The sequence below is a fragment of the Labeo rohita genome, chromosome 6 (genome assembly GCF_022985175.1).
Source record: "Labeo rohita strain BAU-BD-2019 chromosome 6, IGBB_LRoh.1.0, whole genome shotgun sequence".
Lineage (NCBI taxonomy): Eukaryota > Metazoa > Chordata > Actinopteri > Cypriniformes > Cyprinidae > Labeo > Labeo rohita.
This window is the reverse complement of record NC_066874.1, coordinates 11,291,377-11,314,769: the sequence shown is the minus strand read 5'-3', so window position 1 is coordinate 11,314,769 and position 23,393 is coordinate 11,291,377. Positions and strand designations below refer to the sequence as shown.

The 23,393-nt window shown below is 38.4% G+C and overlaps 1 protein-coding gene across 8 annotated transcripts in view; it reads left to right on the top strand.

Annotated features, from left to right (window-relative positions):
* tns1a (tensin 1a) overlaps positions 1-23,393 on the top strand; it is a 79,570-nt gene that overhangs the window by 5,754 nt on the left and 50,423 nt on the right. For 7 of the 8 annotated variants that reach the window (XM_051112406.1, XM_051112405.1, XM_051112409.1 and 4 more), the window contains exon 2: positions 11,532-11,646. In XM_051112406.1, the coding sequence (XP_050968363.1) occupies positions 11,532-11,646 (115 nt within the window). Of the gene's footprint in view, positions 1-11,531; positions 11,647-23,393 lie in introns of those variants that run through there. The other variant, XM_051112410.1, reaches the window with a different exon arrangement.

Genomic DNA, 23,393 nt, shown 5'->3' with positions numbered 1-23,393 from the left:
CAGAACAGAGCACCCCTCTTATAGTCAATGTTAGGAAAACATTAAAATACATAAGTCACAAAATATTAAACACAACGATACTCAAAAACTATTAAGAAATATTAAGAGAGATATAAGAGTTATATAAAAAAAGATAAAATAGCAATATATAGGCTAGTAAACACTGCATTAGACATAAGGTACAGCTTTGTAGAACTTTACACAATTATTTCAGATATGACCAGAATTGTTTATGTAATACAGGCTTAATTACTGTTTGAGTAATAGTTTGTAATCTAGAAATATATAAAATTAGTAAACCTTTTTTCCCCATTCATAGAAATTCTTCCTTCTACTAGTGGAACTGATTTTGTAGAGACGTTGTATAAGTCAAGGAGTGCAAACAGATCATTTTTCAGTCAATAAAGTTACTCATGATACTCATGAGTCATATTAAAGATAATCATGAAAGGAATTACCAACAAGGTTTTACTCTAAACAGTACTGCTCCAACATATAATAGGGGTGTAATGATACATGAATTCGCACCGAACGGTCACGGTCCAGGCATTTCGGTTCGGTGCATGAGGCCTTACAACAAATACAGGCAATTCAGATTCAATTCAGAAGGGGGCGCCCACAGTAATGCAACAAATGCCAGGCCCACTTGAAAACAAAGCCCACTAGACAGTGACCATGTGCTGATTCTGAACACGTCTCTCACTGCCAAGGGAGTATAACGTTACTTTAAAGGCTTGAGCACTCAACTGTTTGCGAAATGGAGCTTTATGCTCTTGTATCCTACCTCTCTCATTCGGCACAAATCTAAATATTCCATAATATTTTCATACTGACCATGTATCCAAAAGCTAACGTGTTCCTACGGTGACACCGTGAGGTGGGCGCGCTCATATATATGTTTTGTGTTTGTGTGCGCCGGCGCGATTACTTCAGCTTTCCTCATACCAGCAAAATCAACTTAAAAAAACAACAATAACAACAACAACAAAACAAATAGGATGTCGCTTTCTGCCATTTGAGTTTCCTTTCTGTCAGAAAACTGAACTGAAACTCAGCAAATATAGGCTACGTTACATGTTTTTCCCCCTTGTCTAACAGTTAACTAAATTAAATATATGTCAGGTATTTATTCCTTGTATGTATATATGAACTGCATATTTTATAGCTTTATATATGATGTTATAATGTGATATAATATTAAGTATTTCCACATGTAGGTGGATTTTTTTTTTATTTGTACTACTGTCTCTTAAAAATAAATGAAAAGAAATCTAGCACAGTAGATTTGTTTTTTTGTTTTTTCTGTTGTACCAAAATTGTATCGAACCGTGACCACCGAACCGAGGTACGTACCGAACCGTGACATCTGTGTACCGTTACACCCCTAATATATAGTCAACAAAAGGTAGTGCTACATATGTTTGATATCAAAATAGCTAAAAATGAAATAAATAGCTGCCAGCAGCACTTAGAGAGGCAAGCATGAGTGGCCTAAATACAGACCCCAAGTTCCATTTCAGATGATTAAATGGACAGTGCTAAATACAAGTGTATACACAGTCCAAAACATTTTTGATCCAGTTACTGAAACAACATATACTGTAGGCTGTGTTTACACTTGGCATTAACATGCAATCACCGTGATCTGATCAAGCCGATCGACTTCTCCATCTGGATATCCGATAGGATCTGTCTTTCCAGTACAATATTTAAATAAGTCTGAAGAGGATGGCCCTGGTGCAAAGTTGACCTGAAGTGGTGGGTTTTCTTTTGAAAACCATTTTCAATCACGGGACATTTTACAAACCAAATAAGTGTACAATTCTCACTAACGCTCCACGGCTTGGTGTTCTCCATCTCTATTCTGACAGTTCAGGAGAGAGTGGGCAGGGTTTTGCGTGACATCGACCTGCGAATGCAGACACAATGGCTGGATTGTGTTTACATCACACTGAGATCTGATCACAGTGTGTCCTCGACCACCTCTGGACCAGCACACGCTGATCGGATAACATTCCAATCAGAAGTGTGTTTACACTTGTCTTTTTAATGTGTATGTGGACAACATTCGGATACAGGCCGCATGTTAATGCCAAGTGTAAACACAGCCATAGAGGTAGTCAGAAACACATTTGACAACATTGCATCTATAGTTTAAGTGAGCCTTCAGCAGAGACACCTGTGTCATCCTGGGAAATGATGATTTCCCAAGCAGAGCAGCTTAATTATCCACACCTGCACTGCATCTATTTTAACACTCCACAAAGAACACATTACTGAGCACTGTCTCCAGGTGAACTCTTGTGTCTGTCTTTGTTCTGTTCAGACTGACCATGCACTTTGGAAATCTACCTTCTCTAGCTTACCTATCTTGGAAAATTATCTCCACCTCTCTACCAGACTTCTAACCAGAATACTCTACCAGACTTTCTTGTCAGACAGTCCATCCGTTCTTGACAAAACTCAAACAACAATGATAGGGTAGCATACTTCAACATCTTTAAATGGATCATCATGAGCGAGAGGTAGGACTATTAAGAGTGGGTGGATATTATATCTCTTTCTGGAGTGGCTCAGTGTACTTTTAACACAGCAGACAGCAGAGGACAATAATGTGTCGTTTATCAATGTTACTGAAGGAGTACACACCAGGGAGCCCAGGGGTAAATAGTTGTCAAGTAACCTTGTATTAAATACCCAAGTCGGCATACCACAGGGGACCCACCGGCAGAGGTCTGGGCTTCTGAACATCAAACATATTATCCCATACCCAGTATTGTGTTTAGGCACCACACAAACCACGCAATTGCGTGAAGCCCCGTGGTCCAGGGGTAAACACCCCTAGAACGTATAATAACGAAGGCATAATATTGGATCACATGCTTCCACTGACCTAGATTAGAGTAATGTCAAGCTGTTCTGCTGGTTGCAAGCTGCAAGGGGTCTGCCACTAAAGGTTCCTCAATTACCTTTATGCTTTCCCACTAATACCATTTCCTATTATCACTGTGCCCTTCATGCATATAGAAATGGATCTAATATGGCTGCTACAACTACCACCAGCTTGAACTGTTGATACAAGGCAGGGATGGAGTTGTTTACCATCTGAATGTCACAGCAGAAATCAAAACTTATCTGATCAGATAACTTTCTTTAATCTTCTATTTTCCAAATTTTGGTGAGCCGGTACAAACTATGGCCTCAGTTTCCTGTTCTTAGCTGACAAGAGTTGGCCCCAATGTAGGCTTCTGCTGCTGTAGCCCATCTTAACTTGTTGTGCAATTGGAGATGCTCCTGCATAATGGTTGTGTGTGAAAATCCCAGTAGATCAGTTTCTGAAATACTCAGACCAGTCCATTTGGCACCAACAACCATGCCATATTCAAAGACACTTATATCTAATTTTTTCCCCATTCTGATGCTCACTTTGAACCTCAGCAGATAGTCTTGACCAGGGGTGTCAATATCACGTTCTGGAGGTCTGCAGCCCTGCAGAGTTTAGCTCTAACCCTGCTTCAACACAAATACCACATAGTTTTCAAGTAAGCCTGAAGGACTTGATTAGCTGGATCAGATACATTTAACGCCTTAGCGTTCCTGTAAAATTGAACTAAATGCAAAGTGCACCAGTGCTACAGTGGAACACTAACAGGTTAATTTCAGCTTCTGCGATTTTCATAAGTTATTGCAGTCTCTACCGTCAGAAATTGATTCAATTTGTCATGTGTTCTCAGTTTGTCCTTTTGTCCATATATACCTATGATGGGTTTGAAATAGAAGGCTTTTAAACCAGTGTGAAGTCCTAAAATTTAATTGGTTTATTCAAAAGGTTGTGTCTGTAAAGCCTTTAAGCCCATACTGTACAATATATTTACCATTTCTCAAAGAGTCTGCACCGAAGACTGAGGCATTTATTTAGTAGCTGGTTAAAGTATGACAGCGATTAATTGTTTTTACATTTACCACATTTATATATTTCCATTTACTACTAATTACACACCTGTCTATTTGTTTATTTATTTATTTGTTGGTTTGTTTATCAAATTGTATCATTATAAGTAGTAGTAGTAGTATGATACCAGATTGTGTTGTCTGATTGATTGATTGACTGATTTACGTACATACTTACTTTCTGCATTCTGTGTTTTGTTTTAATTGTCACCAAAAGTGATGGTAATCAAACAGATACATAACACTAATCAATTAAATAAATTTAATGAATAAAAATATAGCAATTGCTTTACAACAAAAATTTTATTTAAAACAATATTTCTGTGTGTATTTGACAATAGTTTTTATGAAACTAAATGTATTTGCTTTTTTATATTTTTTAAATATTTCTTATTATTTTTATTTTATATTTTTTTAATCATTTTCCTGTGAGCTCACAACAATAAATAAAACTCAAAGGCTCATTTGATTTGCATATTTATAAGGAAACGTGGGGGAGTAGTTTGGTAACTGTGGTATTGTAGGTGTTTCCACAATTGGTTCTGTTTATTTAAATACTTTTAACTCCAAAAAATGTATCTTTGAAACAGACAACACTACAGATTTGGCTATGTAGTGACAAATCAATCATTTGCTGAAGGTGACGATGCTTAGTTTTATCAGTAGTTAATTATTCTGAGTGAGAATTCCTAATGGTTGCACAGGATGTTGATAAAGCATCAGCTTGCAGAAGGGAAAAGCCTTCTGTTCAGTTAATATACTTCTTTGACAGAGACGGTAGCTTCCATTCCTCTATTCCTTTTTTAAAACTGGCAGATGCTTCAGTGATGGGCTGCTCAGGGAATTCAGGCAGGCTAAGCAGAGGAAGGAAAGAGAGTATCAAAAGATAGCAAGTAGAGGGGCAATGAAAAATTTAAGTAACGTTAGCAGGGACATAAGCAAGCAGGCATGCAGGCGAGATGGAAGAAAGTGAGGCCTGGCAGAGAAGGGAGGAGGGAAACAGAAAAAGGGAACTAAACATTGGGGGTGGGAAGCTTAAAAGAAAGAGCTGCACTTGAATAAGAGAGGAAAAAGAAAAGATAGAGAGAGAAAGAGAGAGAGAAAGAGAGAGAGAAAGGAAGGGGAGAGGGAACACACAGAATAGGAGTGTAAAGGAAAAGGGGAAGGCACAAACAATGTAGCTGCCTTGTCTTTGCTACATCACAGATCTCTTAAACCACAAATGGATGTTTTTTTGCATTTGATTCAAGAGAATATTGACTTTTTCAGAATGCCACCAGTATCTATGGGGGTGTCATGAGCACAGGAATGGAACCTGGGTCTGCATGCATTGTCATCATCCCAACAACATGGATGGCCAACATAAGTGGGAAAAAACAGATAGTTTCTACCTTCCTAAATGAAGAACAAATTTGTTGCCTATAACAACCACTTCAACATTTTTAAAGAAGGGCTCAGAGAACAGTGAAGAACACAATACACCTTTCCTAGAGGATGATATCATTATGATGTCCATGGTAACTGTAAGATAAAATGTCCAACAGAGCCACAATATAGCAGACTCTTTTTGATTTTGTAAAATATATTATTTCTATAATCACCTAAGGACACATCTTTCATTAAACCAAATTTTTTAAGAAATTCATTAAGGGCAATTTTTCCACTTAAAGATCTACTGGCTAAATACAAATTGCTATACAAAAAGTAAGAGCTGCTTTTGTCCACCTTTGTCCGCAGATTTCAGCTTTAACCCTAATGAAGCACCTGAATCAAGGTGTTCAGTGTTACTTGATAATTACAGGCAGGTGTGTTGGAGCGGGGTTGGAACTGAAGTCTGTTTGTGTGTGTAATTAGTGAGCATTTTGCCCCCTTTATGGAATATTATACAAAGCAGTTAGTCTATTGAGTCTTTATACACAATTAAATTATACACTATTATACAATCTTTGGTGTAACAAATGTTTGTGCTTACAATAATGCAATCATTTCTCTTCTAGTTTTGTTAGTCTATATGAATTACGGAGTAAGAGAGTAGCTGTCTTTAAGTTATTTTTGTTCCATTCTGCTCGTGTATAATTTAATCTGCTGGTTGCTGTTTGCACAACACAGAGTGCACTTTGTCCACGGGGCTCGCAAACCCTAGGAGACAGCCAGGGCCGAAGGGCAAGCAAAAGGGACCCATTATTTCCAGATTCTACCCTGTGCATGAACTGCATCTCCAGGGCTGATCTGAGAGTTCATTTCATGTACATTTCAACATCTCATTTGAGAAAACTATAGTCAAATACATACAGAAACACAAAGAACTTCACTACAACAGTTTGGTTTAACTTGAAGAAATTATGACAGAAAATAATGTACATAATCGTAAAACAGTACTACAAATACTCATAAACAGTCACTAAATACTTGGGGTGATCCAATATTCAGTACTGGTATTGCTCAGATACTAGCATTTTCTTTCAGATCAGGGTATCGGTCACACAAGACCAGTCCAAATCCGATATTGTGCGTATACTATTCTGTGTTATTGTTCATCCCCACAAAAGCCACAAACGCACCATAAAGCACCATAAAGTTTTTGTGCATTGTATTTCAAGTGTTCTAAAGCTGTTTAATGTCTGGTACAGATGAGTATTTAAGTCAAGCCTGTCATCCTCCATTCCGCATTCAAACTGTGTGTCACGTTCGGTTACAACAGTCAAGGCGATAAAACTCTCTCCACTGTTTCTATTATACTTTATTTTGCATAAAAGGACTTTATCTTGCTGAAGTTTACTGTTAAATCATATTACTTTCTACAGAATGTCTGTTAGATCACAACACTGGATTAGAGAGCACTATGTTCTTCACAAACACAGTAACTGAAGTAACTGAAAACTATTAAAAGAAAAGGCTCAATCAACTATCGCACAGAGTTAATACACTACGGATTAATATCTTGTCACTTTGTACTTTGAACTTTTCTATGTGGAACGCTGCGCACTGTGACTCTGTGTTACTTCGAACACATTACACATCGTTTTGTGCCGCTCTGTATTAGAGCCTTTCTTATTATAATGTTTTTGATAAAAACAATGAAAGATAATTAATAGCCTTTCCTGTTCATCTCATCTGTCATTGTCACGCCTTTAAACTGTCTGTGTGTGTGTTTTTTTTCTTTTTTCCTCGCATGGATACTTTGGCTGCCTTTACCCACCCTGAATACCTTCTTCTCCTGCTGGAGCAGGGGTAGAGACTTCTCAAGGGCCATACCAGACTGTTCCTGGAGATCGCTCACCACACCAGCTACACGGACAGCGCACTCTGAGTGTTCCATGACGCTAGTTTGAACACCGTGTGCATAGCGCTGTCGTCTGAAGATGGCCCTCAGGAGATTTCGCCTTTTTTGGATTTTGCCGGAGCTGTTTGTAACATCAGACCAGGTGCGAGAGCTGGCTACAACACCAGCCACGAGGGAAAAAGCCGTGGAGAGCTCCGCTCACTGCACCATGACAGAGGATGAGCTTATTGTGGATCTGGGGCTGTTGGAGGTTGAGGGGGTTTCTGATATGGACATGTATACCAACCTGCCCCCTCTGTTCTCACCTTCGTCTGAGCCTCTTGTCAGTCCTGTTTCAGACATGTAGGCTGTTTGTGAGCTGTCTGCCCACCAAATGCCCACCAACCCTCCCGCTCCTGCCTTCTTCACCGCTGTCGTCTGACAGCCCTTCTGCTCACCCTCAGCCCAATATCTGTGCAGTGGCATCATTGTGGATCTGGCAGTCTCCATCGGTGTCTTGGCTGGAGGATCCCCTGTCTCCGCCTCCAGCCTCTGAGTCCAGAACTCTGCCTCGGCTTGTCGATCCAGCGGTTCCACCATGGCTTCTAGCTCCCTCCTCTCTGCCATGGCCCGGTAGTCCACTGGCTCTGCGGGGCTTCCCTGTCCCTCCGACACCTTGGTTTGTCGTCGCCCATCCATTGGATCGGTAGCTCACTCCTCTGGCTGCGCCTCGTCCCTCCAGCTCTGTCAGGCTCCTCTTTCCCTTCGGCTCCACCTTAGTCCTCTGTCGCTCTGGCTCCACCACGGCCTTCCAGATCCACGCCTCCGCCTCGGTCGCCTGAGCAATCTGTTCCACCTTGGCCCTCCTCGTCACCCTGGCTAAATACAGTCACAGCTGAATATTTAGCCATAACTATCAATATAACAAGTTAATGAATACAGCCTTACGTTAGTTTTTTTTTAATGATTGTAAAAAGGATAGGGAAGAGCTAATGAATTACTATAGAAACTAATGATGTTAACTAAGGGGACTGACAAGGTAGGCAACAATACAAAGGAAACACAAAGTAAACATTTCAGGAAGTATGAGAACACAGGAACAACAGGAACCCAGAAACATTTAAACACTCTAAACACACCTGTCTGTAATTATCAAGTAGCCCTGGACACCTTGATTAGCTGATTCAGGTGTGCTTAATTGGGTTTGGAGCTGAAATCTGCAAGACGGTAGATCTCAAGGAGAAAGGTTGGTAACATATGTCTAGGAGGGTGGTGGAGTGGAAGCAGACCATAGGGAAGGACATAAGGCCAGGCCTGCAAGGTGGAAGAGGGTCTGGAGACACAGATAGAACATTTAACCAGGGTGAAACTGGAGGAGCTCGTGACCAGGGCGGGGCTAGAGACCAATGTGAAGCTGGCAAAGCAGGATGCTTAGGTTAGGCCAGCAGAGCAGGGGACAGAGTAAGAGGCCAGGGCAGATCAGGTGGCCAAGGTGGAACTGGAGACCAAGGTGGAGTCAGCAGATCAGGTGGCCCAGACAGAGCTGGAGACCGGGGCTTCGCCAGAAGAAAAGGAGACCAGGGCAGAGCAGAAAAGAATGTAGACTCCTAGAGTGGAGCAGAAGACCATCGCAGCAGAGTAAACAGGACTAAAGATCCCCATAGAAGAGATGACCACCAAGGCAAATCAGATGGAGCTTTCAGTGGTTGTCTTCAGTCTTCAGAGTTGATGGTGCTGAGGACCATCAAAGTGGAGCAGGTGACCTCCATGGAGGGTCATCACAGGCAATACAACTGACAGAAGGAGAACCACCAGGTTTGAGAGTGTTGAGGACACAGGGACGCCGGCCACTTGCACGACATCATTGGTGGGTCCATCACACTGGAATCAGTCTCAATCACTTTGGTAGCTTGGTAGCTTCAGGTGCAACGTCCATGACAGCTGAGGACCCTGGCTTGGTAGCCATGAAGGCTGAGGACTATGGTTCTGGCATGTTGGCCATGACAGAACAAGGCACTGGAATGGTAGCCATGACGGGACGAGATTCAGGACTGGCAGTCATGTCATGAAGTTTCTTGCTTGGTGGCTATGAGAGGACAAGGCTCCAGAGTGGTAGCTATGACAGGACGAGACTTTGAAGTGGCAGTCATGAAAAGACGATGCTCTGTAATTGTGGCCACGTGAAGGTCCTCCTCCACCTCCCCTACATCCACAAAACTGCAGAACAAAGTCAATATACAGTGCAAGGGTGCAGCTAGGACGTTCCTCTGGCAACTTTAGGCTATTGTCCAAATATAGTCCACTCCAAAGACAGTCCCTCAATAAAACCTCCTCAACGTAGTCTTCAGTGGCATGGCAATTTTATAAAATGGTACAGAGATGATGCAAAGGGTCACCATTAAATCCTGCTGATTCTACACTGTGGTCAAATATTGCTGCTAGATCCATACTGGTACTTTGTTCTGTTATGTTAGAGCAAGAGAATCTAATTGCAGCAAGACTAAATGAAGAAAACATGCAAAAACAGAAAATCCAGACAGGGTAGAAAATCCAGAAGAGGGAAAATCCTAACAGTAAGAAAACAGAAGACAAGACAAGTCCCAGGTTGGGTTGAGAATAAATAGCCATGCCAGATGAAGCCTCAATTCAAGGCTTGTGTTGTTAATGTAGAAATTTCTGTCCAAATTACATGCGCGATTTATTTTGTGTGTCAAAATGTTCGAACTCCAAATCTTACTTAATGAATTAGTTTTGATTCAGACTTATTTAACCACATTTTTTGGGGGGGAGGGGGGTTAAGACAACAACCAGCAACTCACAACTGGGTATAACAGCAGGGTATAAATACACAAGGGGAACAAAAGTATTAATGAGTTGTCATGGATAGTAACAAGAATAGGGAGGAGCTAATTAATTACTATAGAAACTAATGAGGGTAACTAAGGAGAAAGACAAGGTAGGCAAAGAACAAAAGAAACAGAACTAAACATAGTAAGTATGAGAATACAGAAACAATAGGAACCAAGAAACATTTCAACATAAAAGCCCTAAACACAAGACAGGGGAACACAAAAGTTTGAATTTAATAGTTTAGACTCTGCTGTTTATTTTAACTTTTAATATTGTGGTAATGTACCAACTGGCGGGGTATCTTATACAGTAGCTGATAGATTGTGTTCCTGTACTTCACTTGATACATATCCAAACAAACTGATAATGAATCAAATTGAAATCAGAATGTAATAAAATCAAAAGCTTGTGAATCAGAATTAAAGCAATTCATGAAATGTGCCAATACCCAGCCCTAATGTTTATGTGCTCAAGGAGACTGACACCTATTGCATTATGGTCCAAAAAAAGAGATCAGAGTCAGGCTGACCACAAGGCCATGGCTCAGATAGTTGAACTATTTCATTATTTAATATTGATGCAAATTACAAAATTAGGGGGTGCTACAAAGAAAGAAAGAAAGAAAGAAAGAAAGAAAGAAAAATACTTCCCAACTACTTGATTGAAAAAGCTGGTCAAAACTCAGCAGCGAGTTAATCAATTAATCATTGTCTTAAAACTTTCAATATACATGCAGGTTGCCTGAATGACACTGTGTACTGGACTAGAATCTAAATTCCTCTTTTAATAATTGATTATGCCTGGAGGTTTTCAACTGTTCAAGAAAAAAATTCTGTCATTGTGAACTTGAAATCCTTTTTTTTAACTCTTCCAAGGCCAGTTGCCCAATTTAACTAGAAAAAAAGTAAGCACTTCAATAAGGTCACTATAACACACAGATCTTTCCCATTCTGAATAAATGCTGTGGTTGATGGTCCTAAGTTAAGCAAAGATAAGCATATTTTAGTGAATGTCCAATGAGTGTCCACCCTTCCCTCTGGTTTTCCACAGCCAAGGTCACCCATGCCAGGCTGTGCCGTCCTGCATTTAATGGTCTTGTCAATGTGTGACAAAAGTCATTAAGATTTAGGGAGATAGTACAGCTGAAAATGCTGAGGATCACACTTTTCATTACCTTGACCAAATGGCTTTGCAGCACAAGGACTTAATACATGTGTAGTATGTTTGTGTGTGTGGAACAGTAATGTTTACTTCTTTCTGTCATTCTAACCAAACAAAACAAAACAAAACAAACAAAAAAGACATCTGTGAAGTTTTGTAAAACTTAAAATAGAGATACAAGGTTCCAAAACTGAATTACATCAAAGCGCTTGTTCCACTCATTGAATGCATTTCTCTCTCTCTCTCTCTCTCTCTCTCTCTCTCTCTCTCTCTCTCTCTCTCTCTCTCTCTCTCCTTGCCCCTTTAGCCAGAAGACTTTGAGGCTGTTCATTCCCACACCTTCAAGGCTAAGTCCTTTAAAAAGGCCAAGAGTTGTGCAGTATGCAAGCAGGCTTTGACGAAGGAGGGCCTGGTCTGCAAAGGTCAGTACTGCCATCAGAACAGATTCTATTACGTTACTAATATGTTGGTGATATACAGTTCTAGACTATTTGTGTTTTTGATATAGATTTTCAAAAAAAAAAAAAAGTTAAACAACAAAACACCCATATTTTTATTACGTTTAGTTATATCTGTGCGCAACTATTAGCCATACATATGTATGTTATTAGTTGCATTAGCCTGCTGTTTTACCTTACCTAGTGTTAAAAAAAAAAAAAAAAAAAAAGGCAGACATGCAAGATTGAAGTGGGGTAGCTACTGTAGCTTGACTAAAACACCACAGAGCTGGACTAACTCACTAGCCATCTATTACTCTTTTGTTCCTTCCATCATCACACTGTCCTTGCCTGTTTTCTCTTTTTTCTACTAATTGATAACATTTGTGATACAGTGAAGTTTATTAAAATTGATGCAGAACAGAGATTCAAGCACAGCAGAAAACATAGAAACATCTGGGACCAGATCTCCTTAACAGTGCAAATTAGCATCAGAGTGCAATCCCATAAAAATGGCAATGGGAGTGGAAAATTCTACTAACAATGTGGAAAAAGAACACAGACGCAGCCAGCACATCTCCATAATGACGAATAACTGAATCTATGAAAAACTGCACAAATTAGAGGACGTCCCAAATGAGCAGAGCCGATGATAATCAGTTGCAAGTAATGTAACAACACAGGTGCAAAATGAGCTGAGACATACTTTTTTTGGGCTTTAGATAATGGCACAAAAACCAGTAAGCTGATTACTCTAAACTTGATAAATCACCTTGGATGATTCAATTAAATAGTCTCCTCTCATACATTTTTTTTTAAAAGGAAAACTTCTACAATTGCATATGCAAGAGCGTTTAGTTTAATGCCAAAAGCTGTTGGTAAATCTGGTCCCTGGAGCATTATTGTAATGTACAGCAAGTTTAAATTATTTTGAAACTAACAAAACAACAAATGAAGAGTTTGGTTCCGAAATGTGATAAATGGCTTTTTTTTTTTTTTTTTTTTTTTTTTTTTGTTTAATTGAGTTTCTGCCAAATTCAATATTGTGTCTGGTCGGTATTAAAAGGTCTATTTTTAATTTTACGCAAAATGCGATATCCGCCGTGTTATTCCGTTATGTTTTCTATCTCTTTCCAAACCATGTCAACCAATCACAGCGCACCATTCCACGCACAGTAAACAGTAAAGGCGTTTTGAATACACCTGGCATCCTAGTTTTCCTCATCTACTTTGTACTTTGTAATCAACAAACAAAAAATTTATAATTTGCGACTGAAAACTACTGCATACGACTGTGAAAAAATATTTAGGAGCACAAGTGCAACTGACCCAATCAGCATATTTGTGTTTGCGCTGAGGGGAGCTTCAAAGGTGTCAACGTGTTTTTGCAACGTTGAGTAACGTATCACAAACATATCTGATGAATCCTTTCATAAACAAAGTGTAGAGTGAGTGTAAATAAGAGATTCATTGTGCAGTGTAGAGAGCTTTGTTGATTATAATTGAACTTAATGGAATGTGAGATCACGATGAACTAAGATGAGTGAAAGTGATTTTTAAGGGAGTTTGTAAATGCGATACTGATTTAATACAACAGTTAAATAAACAAGAAGTTAATATTAAGTGACTTACATTGTCTGACTATAACACTATTGCCTATTGACTATTTCGTCGTCAAAAATAGTTTAAAACAAAGTCACAACTGAGCCACTGCGCATCTCCACAGGGCTGTTTTGTTGTAGGAATGAATGTGCGTTTTTAAACTAATCTAGTCAACGACTCAATTACCCATTCATTAAGACAGTCACTTGCTTTATTCCTGAATGAATGAGCCGTTCAAATGAATCAAATGAATGAATGATTCAGTATTTAAATCAGTGACTTACCGCCACCTACTGGCAGTTTTAGGGTCATTTTTAAAGTATCTTTTCAGTTATTTAAATAATTTTATATGTTTAAAACATTCATCTCAACATGAATTTATGAATTTGATTGCAAGCATGGCATCACTGAGCCTCGTTAAACATATGAAAATACATCTACAAGCCATTTTTGTGTTCTTCTGTGCCACCTCGGTAGTACAAATTAATTGTAATACTGATTTCATTTGAGTAGTAACTTATTCTTATTCTACTTGTTCTTATTCTGTTGTTTAATTAGAAATTTTAAAAAGCTTATAAAATATGATTTTTCCCTTTAATTCACTTTAAGGAGTCAAATATTACGTTGTAATGGGAAGGCTAATTTTTTATCTGATATTTTTTTTTTTGTTTGTTTGTTTTTGATTAGAAGGTGCTCCTAAAATTTTGACTGTGCTTCTAAATTTTTTACATTTTTTGATCCAAAAACAAAAGTAGGCATAGAGCCCTGATGGATTTATTGCATTTAAAAAAAAAAAAAAAAAAAAAAAAAATAGTTTTTATAATAAATCTTTAAAAATCAAAATCTGGATTTGAATTTTTTATGTTATTTTTTAATTTTTTGTGAAAGTTTGAAACACAAAACAGTTATTTTCATCTTGCCACTTTCTTGGTAAAGAAAATACTCAATTTTTACTCAAATTAATCAAAATGGATTTATAGCATTTTAGAATCAAACTCTTCTAATCTTTTAGGGATTAAATCTATTGTTTCTGATTTGTTTTCATGAGAATTCAAGGAAGAGATTTTCTTATATGAGAAGATCCATTGCTTTAACACTGGAGAAAGCAAGTTTACAACAGTCAATCAATATTTATGGCTATTTTAGAAACAAATAAGTAGTGTCATAAACTAAATTGTTCCTCACTTCCCTTGAACATTTTTCAGTGTAAAATAAATATTTGCGAAAGACTGAAGATTAGCGGACACTCTGTCAATTCATTAACCCTTTAACTGTCGCTCCCTATCTTAAACACAGACATGAAAATGCACTATCCAATGTTACATTTTTATAATTCATGAACGAAAACATTTTGTAATATGATTTTGATGTACAATTTCCATGGTAATGCAATGTCTGATTTTAAAATGGTTTTAAGTTTTCAGTTGATATATAATTTCTTAAGAATTCTATTGCATTATAGGGAAAAAGGCAACAAAGAAAGTCTTTTTGTGGCAAAGGTCAAAATTCCTGTTATAATGTAGATTTTTGAGGTGCACTCTTGTCATAAATTAATCTATTACTTTTCCTACATAATTTGTAACACAAAAGAGTGGTAAAATATCTATTTAGGAGTCTTAGAACTTCCCAACGATATATAGTTTGTCATGATTAGAATTTATTTGTAATATGGTGAAGTAAACTTAGGTGTCCCACAGAGCGGACTGTGACAATTAAAGGGTTAAACAATAAGCTATTTCCTCACAAAAGTAGTTTGTTCAGCTTACTGATTCTCTCCTCAACATTAGGGATAGGCATGAGAACATGAGTACTCAAGTACTCGGAAGTGACAGCAATGAATATGAAAAATGAAACAATTAATCCAGGACAAAAATTTACAGATAACTTGCTCACCCCCTTGTCATCTTTCTTCAGTCGTAAAGAAATTACGTTTTTTTAAGAAAAACATTTCAGGATTTCTCTCCATATAGTGGACTTCTATGGTGCCCGCAAGCTTGAACTTCCAAAATGCAGTTTAAATGCAGCTTCAAAGGGCTCTAAACGATCCCAGCCGAGGAAGAAGGGTCTTATCTAGTGAAACGATTGGCTATTTTCTAAAAAAAAAGTACAATATATATACTTTTTAACCTCAAATGCTTGTCTTGTCTAGCTCTGCGTGTACTCTGTGTATTCTGGTTTGAGACATTTAGGGTATGTCGAAAAACTCCCATCTCATTTTCTCCTCCTACTTTAAAATCATCCTACATCGCTGTTTTAGCTTTTTTTTTTTTTGTTAAGGGGCGTTTGATCTTCTTTGCACATTCACTTTGTAAACACTGGGTTGGTACTTCATTTAGGATCGTTTAGAGCCCATAGAAGTCTACTATATGGGGAACATTCCTGAGAGGTTTTCCTCAAAAACATATATATATTTTTTTATGACTGATGAAAGAAAGACACCTTGGATGACAAGGGGGTGAGTAAATTATCTGTACATTTTTGTTCTGGAAGTGAACTTCTCTTTTAACTGTCTGCTCTACCCTGAAGTCACCTCGAAATGGCTCAAAATGGGATCTGACGAAAGAGCACAGAGAGTGGATTGCCTAAGGCAGCTCTACACTCTCATGCTCTTCCAACGTCGATTGGCAAATTACCGTGTCAACTATGCTAGTCAACACATGCTACTTCCGTTGAAAGACTTTTGCCGCTGAATCTCTAAGAAATTACTTTACCTCTTAGTCGGGTCTCCTAAGGAATGGGTTGATCTACCTTCAGTGTAAACCGGAGGAGCTACTAAGAGAGTGGGGAGCTGTAGTGCCTCTCCAAGTTTTCTCTCCCTCATGGCCCTCATTAGCTGATGGTTGTGTACCTCCTCATCTGGACTTAGATACTATGTCTTACCTTGTTGAATTGGAGGAGGGTAACAGACAGATCAGTGGGACGCTGAGCGGCGAAGCTCAATCTTCCAATTCTGTAACTACACCTTCTCTTGCATATCACATGGGAAGTACTTCCATCCTTACGAATGTAAATACATCAGATGCACATCTCCCTTCACACTCCAAAAAATGGCAACTGCTGAGGAAGTGGAACGCAAGTGGCAATATTGCTTAGTTTCTTCCACTGTCCCCTATGTGATAACAAGGGAAACACATTAAAACTTCCTCCATACCTTTCAACCTTATTTATCATATGATGCAATATGTGCGTACAGAGGGAGCGTATAACTATCACTCCCATACTGCCAGTACAGGAGAGGATGTCAGACAAAGGAAATGGGATGCAAGCTGTGGCAAGGATACTGAAACTGTGTAATGTAAGTGGTGACATTGCCAAATTTCTTCATCAGAACTTGCACCATGCTGCCTCAGCAGTAGCAGAACCTGAACCGCAGGGTGTAGTCGCCTGGCTCCCATCCTCCTTAAAGAGAGTGAAGTGGGAGTGGAGCTTCCTTACTGTGAAATTGTCACAGAGCACACAGCCCACAGTCCAAGCCTGCACCGATCCTAAAGAGATGACACACAATTTGTGTGTATCATTTGCTGTAATGCATCTTTTGCATGGCGTGACACACTTCCTTAAAGTGCTCCTATTATGCCTTTTCAAATATGATCCTTCATGTAGTGTGTCATGTAGCTGTATGTAAACATAAACTATCTGCAAAGTTGTGAAGCCGACAGTGCACGATAAATAATGTTATTGTCTATCAAAAAAAGAGCCGGCTCACATTTGCCTGAACAAGTCGTCAGGAATTAGAATCTTTTTCTGTTACTGCCGCACATCACGAAGTAACGCATTTGCATAATATCTACCCACGTTCTACGTCACGAACAACTTGCCCGCCCACAAACTGTAAAATTTACATGTGGTTTACATCACATGGAAATTTACACGTACATTATACAGAAGACGCTGTATCCTACGCTGTGAGTAAAAGTGTTTTATATTCACCTCCAAAAGATAAATCTACAAAGATTGTATTTTCTAGCGATCATTCAAAATATGTAGTTGTGTATGTTATGTTGTGTAACAACCCTGCACATGTCTTGCTAACTGGCTAACTCATGCTTCTGTAGTTCTCTTGTTCAGCTGTGGACCCACTGTAGTCTGACAATTTGTGATTGATGCAGCTTGACTGTCTGTCTGTGTCATTAGTTGGAGTAATGTTAAAGGGTGGCGCATGAAGCGGCTTTTACACTGAATGCGGAAAGCGCTGTGCTATGAAACCCATTCGTTTCAATTGTTTCTGCCCCGCGAGGATGGCTTGTTTCTACATCGACCAAAACGCACGTGCAGGCACGTCCTGATTTTGCTGAGTTAGATGTGTTCCTGGGTCAACACATTTTGTTGACCCTGGAACAACATTTTAATCCAAATATTTAATTTAAACATTTTAATCAAATATTTATTTAACCCTTTAACTGTCACCCCCCCATTTTTTAAAATAGGCTTGAAAGTGCACAGGTTGGTCTCTTTTTAAAGAAGGCAGTCAGCAGATTATGTCTTTTTTTTTTTCAAAAAAATAAAATATTAATAAGTTATAGAAGTTTAAATTTACTAAAAAGAAAATGCTCTGTACCATTTTTATTATATTTTATATAAAATACAACAGGTTTTACCCTAAATTTGATATCAAATTGAAGCCTTATGTCTAAATAAGTTATGTTCCAAATTTGAAGTTGATATGAAAAAAATTGAGGTTCCTGTAAAAGTTTGTTTAGGGCGTTATACCACAAACAGCCACCGGGTGCCATACAAACTCTATAGATTTTCTTAAAATGCATTTTTCTGTCACAAACGTCTAAATTTCTCTGTCAATTTTTCTTCTGTCACAAAATAAATTAACCAAATATGAAATCCTGAGACTTTCCAATGACGTGTTTTTTGTCAAGATTATAAAAATTTTGGATTCTAAAAGACCATAATGCATTTTGTAATTTGATACTTTGGCTGCTAAGGGGGAGGAGACCGCCAAAAGATTCAGTATCATGTCCATGGTAACATCATAGAATGACTCTTGGGCTTCTAAGCTTTCAAATAATATATAATTTGTGATGATTGAAGGATAATGAAAAAAAGAGCGCCAAGCGTCCCACAGGTGGGACGATGACAGTTAAAGGGTTAAACCACATCCCTACACCTAAACCTAACCTTACCCATGAGTAATCCCTAAAATCAGAGGAAATGATAGATGAATGACACTGATATACAAGCACCAAACACTGATTGTAAGCCTAAACTTCACAAAAACTATAAACTCGTTTTTTCAAATCTGACTGGTTAATCACAATGTTGTTCCAGGGTCAAAAGGGTAAAATCAGGTTCTGCGCGCGTGCAGCGGAGCGCGAAAGGCGCACACGCCGCCGACAAAGTCCAAATGAGTTGTTCAAATGAACTTTTGCCACTGCGCTCTGAAGGGCTGCACTGAACCCAGCGGCCAGCGCAATGCTTTCCACGTTCGGTGTGAAAGCCACCTTATTGCGTTATACAATGTTGAAGTTTACAACATAGAGGTGTGCCAGATTCGCTTGTATAAGCAAATTGCGAGCACTTTCCACAGTAGTCCGTGCTAACTTGTGGATCAGCCACTTCAACCGTTTCATTGTCAGACTCTGGCTCGAATTGGTATGGTAAAATCGATGCCATCTTTTCTATGTATTGACAAATATCCAGGCCTGTCAATCAGTTATGGCAATGGGCGTTTCGTTTTCCGACACGCTGTACGCGGTAGACCAATCATAAAGGACTGCCCAATCTGACCAGTCACAGCAGTGAGGGCTCACGGAAAGGAGGGGTTTAGAGAGACTGATTCTTCGAACTGCTTCGCACGAGTCATTTACGAAATGGGGTAAAATTAAATCTATTTTTGGACAAAACTGAAGTGGTAAACATGTAAACCTGTTTTGGGAGTCTATTAAAACAATATTAGCAACATTTAAAATGGCATAATAGGAGCACTTTAATTTTACAGACAAGGCTGATACTTTGTTTTTCAAACACACTGTGTTCTTTACACACACACAAGAAACATAGTTTCTAAAGACAAAATAGCTGGGGATTCCATGACATGGGTGCTCTTTTATGGCACTGCATCCGCGTCATGCTCTGTCATGACTGCCGTCAGCCAGTTGAATTGGCATGTTTGCACACATGCTTCAGACACCAGCATCTCTTTCCCAGCATTCTCATAACATCTGCCCTGATGCAGTATTGAAGTTCCACTTTGAAAAGGAAACAAACATATTCCAATAAAGTTTCTTTTTCAATAGTAGTGCTATTTTTCCTCATATTTGTTAACAGTATGGTGTAAAATTTTACCAAATTTAACAAAAATAAACATCCCTAGTTAAAAAAAGCACCCTTGTCAGAACCGACATTCTTGTCGGCAAATTGCTCTTCAAACAAAAGTTCAAGTCTTGGCTTGTGGCCCTTTACAGATCCCGTACCCCTCTCTCTACCACCTTGCTTCCTATCAGTTACTAAATGCTAAACCGCCTGATTATGCTGTTTATTCAACATTGTGTAAGGTCATGTAAATGCCTGAACTTTTTTTTTTAAATCAGTTATAAGGTAACTAAAAAAAAAAATTTCCATGCCAAAAACATTTTGATAAAAATTATTGTCATCATTTTGAGTAATAATAGTACTTAATTTTGAATGTTTAAAATAATGTACACTCAAATAAGTTACAGTGCCTTGCAAAAGTATTCATTTTTTCATGTTTTGTTACATTGCAGCTTTATGTTAAACTGCTTTAAATGACTTTTTTTCCACATCTACACTCCATACACCATAATGACAAAACACAAAACTGATTTGTGAAAACTTTGCAAGTTTATTATAAATAAGACACTGAAATAAGTACATTGCATAAGTATTCATACCCTTAACTCAGTACTTAGTTGAAGCACCTTTACAGCCTCAAGTCTCTTTGTATAATGCGACATGTTTTGCACATCTTCATTTGGCAATTATCTGCCATTCTTCTTCTCACCTCTTCACTTCTCAAGCTCTGGCAGCATGAATGGGGCTGGCAGACACTTTCAGTTTTTTTCCAGAAATGTTTGATTGGGTTCAAAACCAGGCTGTGGCTGGGCCACTCAAGGACATTCACCAAGCTGTCTATAAGCCATTCTTGCTGTGTGCTTAGGGTCATTGTCCTGTTGGAAGGTGAACCTTCTGCCCAGTCTGAGGTTTTGAATACTCTGGACTAGGCTTTCATTAAAGCTGTCTCTATATTTTGCAGTGTTAATCCTTCCTTCAACTCAGTCTTTTAGTCCCTGCTGCTGAAAAACAGCCCAACAGCATGAAGCTGTTACCCCCACACTGTACTGTTGGGATGCTACTGTGCAAGAGATAAGCTGTGCCTGGTTTCCTCCATACATAAAGCTTGAAATTGAGATTTATCAGACCAGATAATCTTGTTTCAATCTGAGAGTTCTTTAGGTGTTTTGTTGCAATCCATGGGGATTTCATGTGTCCTTACTGAGGAAAGAATTGAGTTTGGACACACCACCATTAAGCCCAGATCTGTGGAGTGTTGCAGTGATGTTTGTCCCTCTGTAAGTTTCTCCTATCTGCATATATGATAATGGAGCTCATCTAGAGTGACCATCAGCTTCTGGTCACCACTCTAACCAAAGTCCTTCTCTATCAGTTGCTCAGTTTCTGCTCTAGGAAAAGTCCTGGTGGTTCCAAACGTCTTCCATTATGGATAATAGAGGCTACATGCTTCTGTGAACCTTCAACAATTTTCTTCTGAACTCTTCCCCAGATCTGTGCTTTGACTGAATCCTGTCTCTGAGCTCTACAGGCAGTTCTTTTGACCTCAGGGCTTGGTTTTTGGTCTCATATGGATTTTCAGCTGTTAGACCTTTTTATTGAGAGGTGTGTGCCTTTCCAAATCATACTCATTCAAATGAATTTGCCACAGGTAAACTCTGCTTGAAGTGTAGTAACATCTACAAACAGTATGAATGCTCCTGAGCTAAATTTCAAGTGTCAAGGATGTATTGGATGAATACTTATGCAATAAAATCATTTCAGTTTTTTATTTCTTATAAATTTGCAAAATTGTTACAAACCTGTTTTTGCTTTGTCATTATGGTGTATGAAGTGTAGATTTATTGGGGAAAAAGTTATTTAAAGCAGTTTAACATCAGGCTGCAACAACAAAAGTGGAAAAAAATGAAGTGGCATGAATACAAGGCACTACACAAGGCACTGTAAAGGTTCCAGTCACATCAGAAGCCTAATGAAAGCGGTTTTATTTAATGTGGAGCAGGTCACCTCTAGGGACTGGCATAACCAGCTGAATTCTGTCCACTTTTTTTATCCTGTAATATCCATGAAGAACCATGGCCAAATAGCACATAAAGTATATAACTGTAGTTAAAGTAGTGCATTTCTACAATGGCAGGGTACAGTTTTTTTTTCTTTCTTTCTTTTTTTTCAGTAGAAACACAATACAATAATATTCAACATCAAAAATAGAATAATTATTATAGATGTAATATTTGTAAGTTACATATATACTAAGTCTAACTATACATGGCACAAGCTCTTAGGTCCTTGACTTCTACTTGCCAATCAGCTTTCTTGCTCCCTCTTCTAATATTTATTTATCATTTTGGTAATTTTCTAGTAAGCTAGTAATACGTTACTTATGGTATTAATCTGAATCTATTATAAAACCCAATATTCTTTAAACTAAACTCAAATAAACAACAAAAAAATATAAATTCTGCTTGATGAAATGATTGCTAGAAGTCTTTTTTCAGACACTAGATACAATAGATGCATATTGACAACCTGGCTTTCTAGAGAGCAGGTAATGAGGGTTGTGTTTTATGTTCAAGTGTGTATTTTTGCAACCACAGCAGCATGTTGACATGCTAACTGGTGCATGTTTGTGCATGTGTTAGCAGTTTTGTAACAGCTTTGTACTCGACATGTATCAGCAGCATAAGCAGATCTAGTCCACTGTAACCAGCCCTACTAACTTGTCATATCCATAATGACATGCTAAATTTTTATCATGAGAGTTGTCATTACTGCATTTTTTTAAATTAATTAATTTATCTATTTATTTATTTATTGTTTGATTGTTAGAAAATTCTGCATGGTGCATGCTGATCGGTTTTTCACTTGTAACCTGCTGGCTAGTCACAATAAATACTTACACTGTGTAAGCTGACAGGTCCTTAATCTGTTAGTCAAACAGTTTTTCTTTTATTCACTCTTTTTCACTCTCACATTTGACAGTTTTGCCTTGAATATTCCTTTGATGGTAAGCTGATCTCACTGTGGCTTGTTACGGGGGTTCTCTCTCTGATATCATTTCCCTTCCCAGCACCACTTGTGTAGATCTGCTTTTGGAAATTTGGGTACTGTATGTCTACTTGTTCAACTAAACAGTGTAAGTGTGTTATGCACTCACTGCAGCATATCTGTGTATGATATGTGACGTAGCTTGAGCTGTGAGAATATAGGGCATAGCAGCTAGGCACATCTCAGTGGGCCTCATTCTGTTTGAATTCTTACAGACAACCAGAATTCACACAACCACAGTTGCATACATATATGGGCACAAGCTCATTTACGGTTTATAGGAGAATACTTCAGTCTCATCTAACCCAGGTTATGACTGTATCAGTGCAACACTTTTTGTTCATCCAGCCAGATTCTTTTATTCCCATCCTTTATGGAAATCAAGTTGCCAGGATCCAAGCAATGAAAGGAACCCTGTATGTTTCCTAGACATGCAGGAGACTTGCCATTCAATTTGCAGCAAGCACAACTCTTTCATGAATAGGAAATAACAGGCAACAGAAGGCAACCCTTCTTTCATTGAATTTTTAGTTGTGAAAGGAAAAAAAAAAAAAAAAAAAAAAAAAAACAGAGCAAGAGAGAGTTTGAAGCTCATGCAAATAAACATTTCAGTAAGCAAAAACATATCAGCCATTACAGTGGATTCTGAAAATGTTGTTACTGTCTGCTCAATTAACCCTTAAATGCATGAATGTTTCACCAATTATTATTATGTATCTGGGTCTTTAGCAACCCGGACCTATGTCTAACACAGATATGCTAAGAACAGCAAGGATTTAAGTCCAAAACCTGACATAAACCTAACAAATTAACAAATCAAT